At 40.8% G+C, this 14,319-nt stretch overlaps 1 protein-coding gene and 1 long non-coding RNA gene across 2 annotated transcripts in view; both read left to right on the top strand.

Annotated features, from left to right (window-relative positions):
* Positions 1–10,074, top strand: part of CHST9 (carbohydrate sulfotransferase 9) — a 243,896-nt gene extending 233,822 nt beyond the window's left edge. The window contains exon 5 of the mRNA XM_081253337.1: positions 8,910–10,074. Coding sequence (XP_081109463.1) covers positions 8,910–9,998 — 1,089 coding nt within the window. The 3' untranslated portion in view covers positions 9,999–10,074. The remainder of the gene's footprint in view (positions 1–8,909) is intronic.
* Positions 1–14,319, top strand: part of LOC308627332 — a 336,433-nt gene that overhangs the window by 194,761 nt on the left and 127,353 nt on the right. The window lies entirely within an intron of this gene.

The raw sequence follows: 14,319 nt of genomic DNA, 5'->3' as shown, positions 1-14,319 counted from the left end.
GTGGGGTGAGGATGAACTCACTGAAGCAGTGCCTGGCACACGTGAAGCACTCTGTCGATATTCATCCCAAACCCACCCTCACCACTCATCCTCTCCCTACGGCCTTGGTCCAGCAGCTGTGCTTTAACTAAAGGAGGCCGGAGCCCTGACAGGGGCCAAGACATGAAAACCAACCCTCCCTGCCAAATGGTATAAATACATCCTTCCTTGCCCAGGAGGGAGTGTGCTCTGGACCTGGGAATCTCAGTATATGGGCCATGAGTTGCAGGTGAGGCAAGAGTCTTCCCACTGGTCTGAGAACTGATCCAGAAGTGCGCACCTTTTCTTTAGTTTTCACAAGTGCGTGGTGCTCAAATCCATGCACTTTCATCTTGTTACAGTATAGGCTGTAGTCTAGTTGCTAGTGGCTGCAGTTATGGGCAACCCTAAGAAAATCCCCTGTGTGAAGCCTGAGACATCCTTCCCCCTACTGTAGGCAGTTTTCTCTTGTGTGGGAAGTAGATGGAGTTAATAGACTGTGATTGTATTTCTGAGCAAGGTATGTCAAGATATGTTTGCTCCTTACAAGAAACAGATTATAGACTCATAGTGAGGAAAGGGGGGTGATCATGCAGTGTCTGCAGGACCTTTAGAGAATTATGCTTGCCTGCTTGCTGATGATAGCTCTATAAATAGAGCTGTCTCTATAAATAGATTAGGCAGGATCCTGTCCATCAGTGTCTTGATATAAGAGAATTGTGGTTGGTCAACACGAGCCCTGCCACTGTCACTACCACTCTCCCAGTTGGCGTTGTGTTCCCAGGGCTCAAGTAACCTTGGACCAGTAAGTAATGGGTGGGGAAGAAACAGTTCCCCAGGTAAATGCTGCTTCCTGGGACTGGAGCTCTGCCTAAAGAAAAGAACAGGAAGGATTGGACTGTCCCTGGCTTCTCCATTCGCACAGTTGCACTTACTGAGCCTGGGCTGCAGGGGGCAGGCGGCCCTCTGTGATCTTCCCATGTCCAGCATGGGCTCATTCTATACCAGCTCTGGGGAATGAGGTTGTACAGACACTGAAGGCTCCCAGCCTCAGGCTAAGGGATCAGGACCAGTGGCACTCATACCTGGCCTTGAGAAGAAAGGGAGACCAAAAGGAGTTGGCTATGGCCATTGATACTTCTCAGTAGCCATTTCAACGACACCTTGAAACAAACTGTCATCTTCAGGAGAAAGTATCTATCTTGGAAACCCTCAAAAAACTTCAAAATTTATTATTAATAAAATAATATTCTTAAAATGAAAGTGATGACATTTATCTTAATGCATGAAGAGATAAGACTTTGCAAATATATGCTGGATCATCACTTTGTTTTGTCAGTCATCTATTCCCTCTGACCCCCTCTGACCCGACCCCCCACTCTACTCCTCCTTGCCTCTCTGTCTTGCTTTGCTGGGAGTTTATGTCATACATTCTTCCTTTGCATTATTTCTCAGCCTGAAATCCTGAAAAGAAATCCCTCTCAGCACGGCCCCAGGTTCCCCAGGGCACAATCTGGTGCCCCAGGCCACCTTCCTATCCTAGCGCAGGCCCATGGTAGCACCAAAGAGTGAGTCACCTGCTCTACACTGAGAAGGTTGGGCCGACACTGAAGAGGCAGCCCTGAGTAAAGCTGAGTTGTCAAATATTGCAGGCGACGTAAGCCAGAGGGGTGTGTGTGTCATTCAAAGGTGCTGACACAGGCGAATCTGATCTGGGACTGGCAGATGCTTAACCAAATAAGACAAATGGAGTGTATCCTGCCAGTGTCACTGCTGCTCTCACAGTTGGCATGGCTGTCTCAGGGCTCAAGTAGCTCAAGTAATGGATGGCAAAGAAACAGGTCCCTGAGTATACGCTGCTTCCTGGGACTGGGTTCTCACCTGTGCTGAAGCCCTGTGTGCCTTAAACAAGTTAAATGAAGAGCCTCCATTTCTTCATCTGGAAAGTGGAAGTGAAAGATTATCATGGCAGCAAGAGCGCCTGCTACGGGTCGGCACGTAGCAGGCACTCAGTAAACAGCAGACATTGTGATGATCTCTGCCTCTCTGTCTAGGAAATGCCTTCAAGGCCCATAAATTCAGCTAGCACCTCCACAAGCCAACACCTCCCAAATCTGTATACCCAGCTCTGAAGTCTCGATATTGACTTCCAGATTTCCCAAGGTACCTCAAACTCCAGAGCTCTGAACTTGAAGATAGTGAGTACCCACACCCACTCCCTAACCTCTCATAACACCTACTGCTCCTGTTTCATCTCTCTGGGAGATGGGAATCCATTCTTTCTACTCCCTTCACTCCCACTCTCCCAGTCTGATCAATTTCCTAAATTTGCCTCAGATAATTCCCTTTTGACCCCATTGTCTTAGTTCTTCTCCTAAGAATTCCTGATGGACAGTCACAGTTGTCTTTTACATGATCCCCCTACCCCCAGTCACACCTCCCTGATGCTACTAGAATGTTCATTCTAAGTCCCTGCCTTACTGAAAATCCCTGTCACCTATGTGGCAAAGTCTAGACTTTTCATATGGGCACAAGGCCCTCCGGAGTGAATCCCAATCTGCTTGCCTCTCCCTCTCATCTGAATCTGGTCCCTCAAGTGTCCCCTTGATGGTACCTTCCCATCCTGGTTGGTCCACCTGTCAGCTTCCCAGTCATCCTCCCAGACCCCTCTCAGGCATCTACCTCCTCTCTGAAATTTGCCCCCAAAAAAATCTCTTGAGAAAAATTAAGTACTCTTTTCTATATTCCCCAAATACCCTATGCATTCTTCCATTATAACAATTTTCACATCTTTTTCATAAACTGCTTTTTTTTTTAATCAACCCAGTTAAACTTTGGCTTCCTCAAGGGGCCATAAATTTGATCTACTTCATCCATTTCTACAAGGCCAAAAACAGTATTTAGTGGTAGTTCAATACATGTATGTTGAATGAATGAATGATCAACAACCTTGAGTTACATAGTTTCCATCAGCTCCACAATAGCAGATCAAGTTTTGCAGAATTACAACCCTTGTCGACAGCATAAAGCCTGTGTGTGTTAGTTGCCTGAAAAGGGGGCAGTACAGGAATGATATTGCTTTTGCTTCCATTAAATTCAAAACATATATTTATGCAAAATACTATTCTAGATGCTAGTGGAGACAATATAGATTTATAAGCCTTTACACTGACCTTTAATAAACTTAAAATTAATTGGAGAGCTAGTCACCTAAACAACCAACTATAACAACTAACTAGAGTAAAACGAAAAGTGCTAAACAGTGGACTTAACACCCAAACTGAGTAGACTTGTCTTTGTACCCTGCAGTCTCATTTCTGCACTCCCAGCCTCCAATAGCTTCCCGCTGGAGCCTTTGCCACTATGGTAATAGATTAATTAATTGTGTAATTATTTGATTTTTTTCCTCTATGTATATGAGCTCCAAGGGGGCAAGGACCACATTTGTCTTATCCACAAAGCCACCCCTGGCATCTAGCGCAGTGCCTGATGTGTAGTAATGGCTCCATGACTTTGAGGGGGAGAGAGGAAGAGCAATTAATTTAACTGTTGACGATCAGAGAAGACTTCACAGGGGAGGTACATTAGGCCTTAAAAACTAAGATGAGTGAGGCTTTCAAATTTACTGCAGAGTTCATAAATATTCCACAATTTTTCTTCTTTAGGCTTCTTTGAATACTCATTTTTTTTCATCTGTGGTTACATGTCTTTCAGCTAATTTTGCAATAATATCCACTCTTTAAAGGCATATATGGAAGACTATAGCTTTCTGCCAGAGTTTACAGCTTAGCTGTGGCTAAAAGGGTTTCTCCAGAAAGAAAATCAAATAGCAGCGTAAGCTGGAATAAAGTTATTTTCCTTACAGGTGGTACAGACTAAGTGCTGAAGTTGTTTCAAAGAAGGTGGAATCCCTCACTGGAGACCTGGGTGGTTTTCATGGGGACAGTGGGATTTTATATCAGCTTTGGAGATTTGGGAAGTCCCAAGAAAGGAGGAGAACATGGATGGGGGATCCTGAGAGACTGATAGAAGCAAGTAGAGGACAGAGAATGCATCAGGAAAGGAGCAGAACACAAAGTGACAAGAGGCCTGGTGGTGACAGGCTGCCCATGCAAGCTAAGGAGTCGGGACTTTAGTTTATATGTAGTTGAGCCAGTTCCAATTTTAAGGGTTGAAAAATAAAGTATTTTAGGAAGACTAATTTGGCAGTACTTTTCAGGAAGCCTAATTAGGAAGCTACTAAAGAATATCCAATTAAGAAATAATAAATAAAAAATAAGTTTTTTTTGAAAGTCATTATGAGATGTAAACTAACCAGTTTACTTTCTGATTGTTAAAGCATCCCACAGATTTTGTCAGTGGGGACCAGAATGTAATAGAACCATTTCAGAAACAGAAGAGAGTGCAGGAAGAGTCAGTTTTGGAAGGAACAGGATAAGTTTGGCTTTATATGCATTTGCTTTAGGGACAGTCTGAACAAAGTACCCTGAAGGAAAATGGGAATGTAAGAGTTTACTCTAATTATTATTGTTGTCATTATTGTTATTATAACAATCATGATGGAAATTCATTGGTATAAGCCTCCAATTTAAAATACCATTAACCTTGATATTAGTAGTCCAAACCCCTCAGTCTTTGCTGTGATTAAAAGGAAGTGCAATGGGGGGCTGGGTAGGAGGAGGGATGTTACCACATCCTAGTAACTGGTTTTTTTCACCTTAAATATATACAATTTTTATTTGTCAATTATACCTCAATTAAGCTAGGGGAAAGGGGAGGTTTGTCTAAGATGAGTCAGAAATGAGATTAACTTGGTTCAGCTGCATTGGAAAAAATATATACCATGAAGTCCATATGGCTGAATGCATCAAGGTAACAGCCATGTTCTCTAGTAATTGTTTTTGTAAGGTGAGTGATGGTGAAGTGAGGCGTTGCTTGGAGAGGGTCTCATGGCCATCCAACAAGAAGGCTCATGGGGTATCATTACCTAGAATTAAGCCTTTGTCCGTACCTTGATTTGGTCAGAGCTGAGGAAACAGACTGGTACTCAATAAACTAGTAGGAGACTGAAGTCAAATTTATGAGCAATGAATTTTTCCCTTGTGTAGTAATCTCCCCAGTCAAACCAGTGATTGGAAAGTAGCTTGGGGAACAGGGACCTCCAGCAAAGGGAAGTGGATGAAGGTGAAGGGTATTTCATCTGGTCCGTGTGAGGCCTGATGTGACACCCTGCCTATAATAGAGCATTTGTCTCTGCTTACTGAAATATTCATGTCCACCATATTTGGAGTCTTCGTCTCCTGGATGGTATGAGATGGACTCTTACTTTTTACTTTCCTTTGCTATGCTCCGGTTCAGTGGACCCCAAATGCCGTTATTGACTGTGGAGTACCTGGGGAGCTTGTCTAAATTAGAGTCAGGACCCATCCCCAGATTCTTTTTGGGGTGTCCACAGTGATGCCTAGGAGTCCAGATGGCTGGCAAGCCTCCAGGAGTTACCAGGCCGCACTGAGTGACTTTGAACCAATCTGACTTCGCAGACAGGTAAGGCTCCCACCTACATGCCTACTTTAGCATGAGCAGTTCTACCTGTGCCTGTTGTATTTGTCTTCTCTTCTGCCAAAGATTTGTTTGAATACAGATTTTCGGCACCTTAAAAGAATCGGTCAATTATTTATCTAAGTTAACCTTGATCTTCTGATTAGCACTGTTTTTCTTCGACAAGGTCATAAAACAACTGCTTAGAGGCCCATCATTAAATTGTAATCACATTCACTCATTCAACAATTATTTATTGGTCATCTTCTATGTGTCAGGCAACGTGCTAGGTACCAGAGATCCAACAAAGAACAAGAAAGGTTAGACTTCTGCAGTCATATTCTAGTGCAAGAGATGAGGATGGGGTGAAAATAGACAACTTAGAAGTAAAACAATCATTTCATATTGTGATAAATGCTATGAGCAAAATAAGCAGGGTTCAGTGGGAGAAAATCTCATAGGGGAACATAATTTAGACAAGGTAGACAGGGAACAAATCCCTACAGAGGTGACTTCTGAGTGCCACCAGGCATGCTGGCTGCTAAGAGCTTGAATAACATAGTGACAAGTGGTCATAGAATTGCAAAACTGGAAGCAATTATGTACTGGAAGGTTAGACAATGAGGGTCAGAGAGGTGATGGAGGTGGTGCAGCCTCTGTCAGTGGCAAGGTCCATGTGAAATGGAGAGACTTCTACGAAAGGCAAGGTGGTCAAGAAAGCAGAGAGTTTACTGGGTGTCAGAATCACTACACGTGATGACAATAGTGGAGATGAAGAAGCAGAGTCTGAACCGGGACCTAAGCTCTTCAGTGCATGAAGATGAAAGGTCAGTGGGAAAAGCAGATGACAGCATGGGAAGAGGAAAAGGGAGGTTGAGCAGGACACACATGCTTCACAGAAGCAGGAGGGTTTTGCTGGGGGGTGTCCTGGAAGCCACAGGGAAGGCCAAGGAAATAGCTCCCTATCTTCTGGCCTGAGGGACAAGCTGCCCAAAGAATTGAAGTTTCATCTACTTGAAAAAGTGCAAGGGAAGCAGAGGTTTGGGGGCCATCCAGGTTTCGTTAGAAAAAGTCATGGAAAACAAACATTCCAGAAGTCTCTGGAGATTAAAGAGGAATTTGATGACCACAAGCCGAAGATCCAGAGGGCACAGTGGAAGGCTGATTTCGTTTTTCTTTTTGTTAATGGGGCAGGGAGAGAATTAACTGGGGCGTATGTAGAGACACACAAATAACATTCTGGATAATAATGGACAACCAGCGAACCTTGAAATTCACTAGGTCACTGGGATAAAATACTATTATGATGAAGACTGCTATTAAAACCATAATAGCAATTATTATTTATAGTTGGAGTTGTTGAAGAAGTAGCAGCAGAAGTGTAGTGGCAGTTTGATTTCAGGGCTGTGCTAAGCACTTCCCATGCTGTCTACCAATAACCCCATGATCTTTCAAACCTCAAGTCAAATTTTACATTATATGTGAAAATTTTATGGACTACAAGTTGTTGATCAGGGTAAAGAGGGATTCAAGGCTTTCAAGTCACCCTGGCAGTCTCTGAGAAGACCGCAGACAAATGCTTTTAGAGTTGAAACCCCAAGTAGTTGGCTCAGTGGTGTGGAGGAGCTTGGTGGCTGTTTAATGGGGCTACGCAAGTTGGTGTATGGTGATCAGGGGTTACTTAGTCAATATTCTTCCACTAGAAAGAAGCATCTCTCCTTAAAGCTCAGCTAGTGGAAGGACTGTGATGCCTGGAGGTGGCTCCATACACAGTGCTTCATTCCTCTGCTCTTTTGCTCAATTTGCTAGAAAATTCCTAATCATCCTTGAAGACCTAATTTGACTCATACATTCATTCCTTCATGTAACAAATATTTGAGAGCAATAACTAGAGATTACAGACTGTTCTTGACCCTGAGAACATAATAGTAAATAGATCTATATCTATAGCTATCTACCTCTGTCTATGTATATACACACATCTCCTCTAGGAAACGTTCCCCAGCACTTCCTCCACATCTAGGCTGGTGGCCCTATGCTTTACTCCCTCAGAACGTCATTTATTCATTCATTTTTCCAATACCATGCTGACAACCCTACATGTATAGCCTCAGTCCAGTCTCCTCAACCATCTCTTTCTAGTCTAAGTGAGATCATATTACTTCACTGCTCAGAACACTCCAAAGCCTCTGTAGTTTATCCAGAGTAAAAGTCAAGGTTCTTACAAATTTTGTCACTATCAGAGGATGCCACCTCGTAAACCCCATCTCCCATGTCTTCCTTTATCCAGTCACTTCCGAGAGTTGTAGGAAGGATATAGTCAGATGAAGAGCAGACGGTAAATGGGTTGATTCATCCCACTGACAAGAGAAGTAAATTCTCATTCCACTTTTGATACAATTTTATGTAGCAGGACATCAAGTAGACTTTTTCGGTTTCCCTAATCTTTCTTCACTTGGGAAAGAGGGAAGGGCTCATACATGAATGAAATTGTATGATAACATGATTATAGTTATGAGATTATTGTGATAAATGAATTTAGAAAAATAAAACATTTTCCAAGGGAACATAATATATATCACTTTTTGCAAGTGCTTGGAAAACTGAAGTGGTCACCAGAATTTTATAATTGGCCTTGTTACAATTTTAAGTTGTAATTTATTGCTTTGAACTGTTCTGCACATTACAGAATGTCCCCCAAAACAACAAAAATTTCAACCCAAATACAGCTACATTTTGTATCTACATTCAGATGCATTAAATCAATGTTTGAAGGTAACACACTCCTTAATAGCTCAAGAATCGTTGACCTACAAAATGATGGAGTTATATTTTATTACATTATAGGCAAAGCTTAGATAGAAAATTCAGGGCCTTTTTCCTTTCTATCTTGTGTATACTTTTTTTCTTTTTTTTTGCGTTTTGTAAGATTATATAATTGATACCCACAGATGCAAAGACGGTACAAAAACAATAACAAACTTACTATGATCATAGATTCATATCAATAACTAGTAGTTTTATCCCAATAATATTCAGATAATTTAGTATGAGAGTATTAATGTAACGCAGCACATGAACATTAAATGAATATCATAGTAGCCCAAATATATATACTATAAAATGTGAAGCTTTGGTTCAAAGTGATGCATGGATACCATTTTCGTCGTTACGTTTTCTATGAAGAAGCTTATTACAAAATGTATATTCCACATGCTTTGCTAAATTGTTCTGGCAGCTTACACGAAATGTGTGCCCCTTGATAGCACTTTAAAATAAATATTTTAAGTTCCTTATCAAATACCCACATTTGTGAATGTGCTTTCAACATTTCCCCTTCTCTATTTTAACAGAACCCCAAGTACCACATGTCCAAGGATCCCAAGAATAAAGAGGAAAATCTACTCAACTCTGAGAGGCCTACCAGGGTCTTCACAGATAACAACCACTCCCAAGGAGAGGCTCAAGTTTTGAGTAGGATCACAGGGTCACCAACAATTCAGTTGATTGAAACACATCAAGGGACTAAGACCCTTTTCAGGAAGTTCAGCGAAATGAATTGGCCGGTGGACATTCGCCCCTTAAACAAAAGCTTAGTCACAGATAGCAAATGGAAGAGAATTGATGCAACTCAAGAAAAACGCAGGTCTTTCCTTCAGGAATTTTGCAAGAAGTATGGTGGGGTGAGTCGTCCTCAATCCCATCTTTTTCACATGGTCTCCAGGATCTATGTAGAAGATAAACACAAAATTTTATACTGCGAAGTACCAAAGGCTGGCTGTTCCAACTGGAAGAGAATTCTGATGGTACTCAACGGATTGGCCCCCTCCGTGTACAACATCTCCCATGATGCTGTTCACTACGGGAAGCATTTGAAAAAGCTTGACAGCTTTGACTTAAAAGGGATTTATACTCGTTTAAATACCTACACCAAAGCTGTGTTTGTTCGTGATCCCATGGAAAGATTAGTGTCTGCATTTAGGGACAAATTTGAACACCCCAATAGTTATTACCATCCAGTATTTGGAAAGGCAATTATAAAGAAATATCGGCCGAATGCCTGTGAAGAAGAATTAAATAATGGATCTGGCGTCAAATTCAAAGAGTTCATCCACTATTTGCTGGATTCCCACCGTCCAGTAGGAATGGACATTCACTGGGAAAAGATCAGCAAACTCTGCTATCCATGTTTGATCCACTATGATTTTGTAGGAAAATTTGAAACTTTGGAAGAAGATGCCAATTATTTTTTACAGCTGATTGGAGCTCCAAAAAAGCTGAAATTTCCCAACTTTAAGGATAGGCACTCTTCTGATAAAAGAACCAATGCTCAGGTGGTGAGACAGTATTTAAAGGATCTGACTAGAACTGAGAGACAATTAATCTATGACTTTTATTACTTGGATTATTTGATGTTTAATTATACAACTCCATTTTTGTAGTGTGCATTCATTTTCTAAAACCCTGGATGTACTTCATGATGATGGCCTCAAATCAGCTAGCTGTAATTTTCCTATAATTCTGTCTATGAGAAAAATTTAACTAAGTGCAGTTGTCTTGATTTAATGAAGATTTCTACCAAAGAGTATGAAACCAATTGGCACAAAGTTATAGGAAAATTACCACAGAGACATGTAAACAACTTCAGTTGCTCTAAAATGTTTGGAAAAGAGCTGCTTTTGCATTATGGATTATATTATAGAAGCGATAACCTAGCCAGCTGCTACATTAGGTACAACTGCCTCTTGCAAGGGTAGGAAAAGCGATCTAAAATGGCATGAGTGTATGTCTCCATCCTGGAATCTGTTGTCTAAAGTGCATGGAGATATTTTTAGCAGTCTGTGGCATATGAATCAAACGTTGCATAGTCTTCTTACATCCCTGGAAATCTTTCCATCAACTGTAATGATAAATCAATTTTGAAATGGTGTTTTGGACCTGAACATTTTACTTTAGATTGGAAGGCATTATGTGATTTACAATATGAGAAGATAGCAGAAAAACCAGATGAAGCTATGGCTTTTTATATTCAACAGCCAATAAAAAATGCACAACATGCTAAGATCAAAGCAACAAAAGTAACCTTCCTCTTCCAGAAAAACTTAAGGGAATTGATTCTGTTTCCTTTTGAGCCCTTTTTGCAGAGACAAAATATGAATGTAACCACTAAAGGTCTTCACTTTTGAAGCAGGCGACTGAGAAATTTAAGCCTCATCAGATATAAATGTGCTCCTTATTCTGGTTTAATTGGGCAGGGGGGAAATTGTTTCAGGATGGAATAATCATCAAAAACAAAAGTTGCCACTCTGAATATAGACCTCAAACAATAACAAAGTTTTATAAGAATATTATTTGAATCAAAGCACCATATGCATAGCTTTATATGTGGAATGTACTCTAAGAATAGCTTTTGTCTAATTATTCAGCTTGGGAATGACTTTTTAAAAACTAATATACCACTTCAAAGATAGGTTACATTCTAGAGAATAAACATAGAGCCCCTAGAAACGTTTTTTTAATAGGCTTATGCATAAACAAAATAAGGTATTTTCTTTTCAAGTTTAAATATTCTATACTAACAGAATCAAATACTATTGTATTCAAGCAGTCAATCAAAGCCTTTGGAAAATAGGACCATGTGTCACCCCTATGGAAAGTTGTAATGCATTTTGGAAAATTTTTCCAAGGAGCCCTAAATCTGTAGACGCGTTTGGATGGGAAATTTATTTTAATTGGTTGACGGTTACTCTGAGTTAAGCAAACCACACATTCAAACCCTGTTTAAACACATTTCTTGAATATGTTCCTCTTCTCAAATGGTTTTTTGTGTTTTGTTTTGTTTTGTTGGCTGTGTTGGGTCTTCGTTGCTGCACGGGCTTTCTCCTGTTGCGGTGCGCGGGCTTCTCATTGCGGTGGCTTCTCTTGTTGCAGAGCACGGGCTCTAGACGCACGGGCTTCAGTAGTTGCAGCACGTGGGCTCAGTAGTTGTGGCATGCAGGCACTAGAGTGCGTGGGCTCAGTAGCTGCGGCACATGGTCTTAGTTGCTCCACGGCATGTGGGATCTTCCTGGACCAGGGATCAAACCCATGTCCCCTGCATTGGCAGTTGGATTCTCAACCACTGTGCCACCAGGGAAGTCCTATCATTTTTTCTTGTCAGTAAATATTCAGTAATGCCTCTCAAAGAAAAGTAGGTATTAATATATGAATATTAATAGACCAAGATAGTTACAATTGTGCTTATTTCATTTTGACTTCCCATTTCATGGCTGAGTTTTCATGAATTGCTTCATTCTTTACACCCGTCTGCCGCATCCCATCTGTCTCCCGAGGAGAGGGGAATTGCAGCAGGCCTCCAGATCATAAGTATTAAACCTTCTAAACCAAACTTTTACTACTTTTCCACTCCATCCACTCTTGCCTCTAAACCACACACTTAAGCTGTGCTCTCCGTTTTTAAGTAGTTTCACTCTAGAGCAATCTAAATTGTATAATTTAAATTTTGCTATACCCTGTAGAGTGGATTCCTAGTCAGTTAGAGACATTGAACTTATCTTTTCATGGAGAAAAAGAGAGAAAGAATAGAAAATATGCCAAGCAGCCTGACATTTTATTCCTAAACTACACAAAACTAGTTTTAGATGGGATCTGCTATAAAGGATAGGGGAAGTTTTATCAAAGTTATTCCTAAAACCATATAAAGAACAAACAAAAAACCTTTCTTTTCATAACTTTGGGGAAGAAAATGGAAACGAGCATCCTCTCTTATTAACATTTCTAATGCACTTAAGAGGATGGAGTTTATATATATATATATATACATATATATATATAAACAATCATATATATGTATGTATATGATTGTTTGGCATTGGTGGTAGAGAAGAAGGGTGAGAGGAAGTAAACAATACACAGTGCTCTCTATCAAAGCCGTTCTGTATCTTACATTGTAAAAGCTCCTTTCCCGACCCTTTCCACAGACCCTATGTAACCATAGCTAGCCCTTCCATCATTCTTTTCCTCAGTGGACTCTCTGATGCCAGCTGGCATCCTGTGTGGTTGATTTCCAGGGGCCATGTGTGTTTTTAGGTAGGAAGAACATTTTTAATGTACCTGCTCTCCCTTTTAAATGATGTCTTTTCACATTAGGACCAAAGAAGCCATCATCATCCTGGATTCCTTGGGATTTTAAATACATTTCCCATTTATCTCCCCTGAATTACTCTATTTCTTAGACCAGCTCACGTTCACCTTTGTCATTTCTGCCTGAGTATAAATGCCAAGTGTGAGCATCACTGTTCCATTGGACACTCACTATTTCTTGGATTTAATTTCCTAAAGGCAAGTGACCAAATCTGGACTCATCTTCCAGATGTCCAGTGTTCCCATTTTAACATTAGCATGCTTTAGGTGTAAATGTTAGTCCTCTAATTAAACCCTAAGGATCTTATTTATTTTTATAGACAGCAGTAACACAGACCCCTTCACTCTGTTATTCTCCTGTCTGGAATTGCTATTAGGGTAGCAAGTTGGCAATTAAGCCCAAAACCACAGTTATTTAACCTGGTAAACTACCCATGGATATGCATTATTGATGTAATTGCATCCAGAAACTGCTGTAAACTTCAACGGAGACGTTTTTGCACAGGACACCCAACTTTCTGATTTTCACATGTATTTGGAAATATCCATTGTCAATGGGAACATGGGGCCACTTGCTAAATTCTCTGACTTCAAGGTCTATAAATATTATCTAGCAATTCAAGAACTACTTGGGCACCATTTATAATGACAAAGAGGAAAAAAGACTGTTAATTACACTTTTTTCATGAATAATTACTCTTCAAAAAGGTGTTATCTCCTAAGCACTGTATATTAGTGCTTAGCTGAAGGGAATATATAAGCAGATACAGAGAATTTTTGAATATTAAAGCTCTCTTTGAAAACATCACTTGCTGAATTCGTATAAGTTGGAATTAGTAAGCTGGGGCTGCAGTAAACATCTCCCTACTCTGAATTCTCATTTGGCCCCTTGGGGCATCTTTAAAACTCTAGGCCTTTGTAGAATATGGTGAAGCAGAAACCTTGTCCCTGGCTAACATCCCCCGTGTGTCCTGATATTTGAAGAATGGTTGACCAAGGTGTTTAATAGTAGCTCAACCACCTGAGGACCTTAGACCAGCGCTAACATAATTTAGTTCTACCATTAGGGTCATACCGTCTCAATCTTAATCATAATCATTATAGTAATATTCATAATCATAGCTAACAGCTATTCAGTACTTAAGCGCTTTTCATGCATTAATTTATTTAATCTCCATAGTCAATCTAAGTTAGGTGTTATTATATGCACCCCCATTTCCCATGTGTAATAAAGGAAACTAAAGCAGGGTGTGCTTTAGTTAAATTACCAGCTAAAGAGGCATAGCTGGTAATTAGGTGGGGAGGCAGAATGAACCCAAGCAGCAAATACCACTACCAAACACTCTTCTTCTTTTTTTTTTTTTTTGTGGTACGCGGGCCTCTCACTGTTGTGGCCTCTCCCGTTGCGGAGCACAGGCTCCGGATGCGCAGGCCCAGCAGCCATGGCTCACGGGCCCAGCCGCTCCGCGGCACGTGGGATCCTCCCGGACCGGGGCACAAACCCGCGTCCTCCGCATCGGCAGGTGGACTCTCAACCACTGCGCCACCAGAGAAGCCCTTCTTTTTTTTTTTTTTAATTAATTTGTTTATTTGTTTTTATTTTTGGCTGTGTTGGGTCTT

Source organism: Mesoplodon bidens, assembly GCF_964165515.1.
Source record: "Mesoplodon bidens genome assembly, chromosome: 13".
Taxonomy (NCBI): domain Eukaryota; kingdom Metazoa; phylum Chordata; class Mammalia; order Artiodactyla; family Ziphiidae; genus Mesoplodon; species Mesoplodon bidens.
Note: the sequence above shows the minus strand (reverse complement) of the source record. Positions and strands in the feature narration are given on the sequence as shown.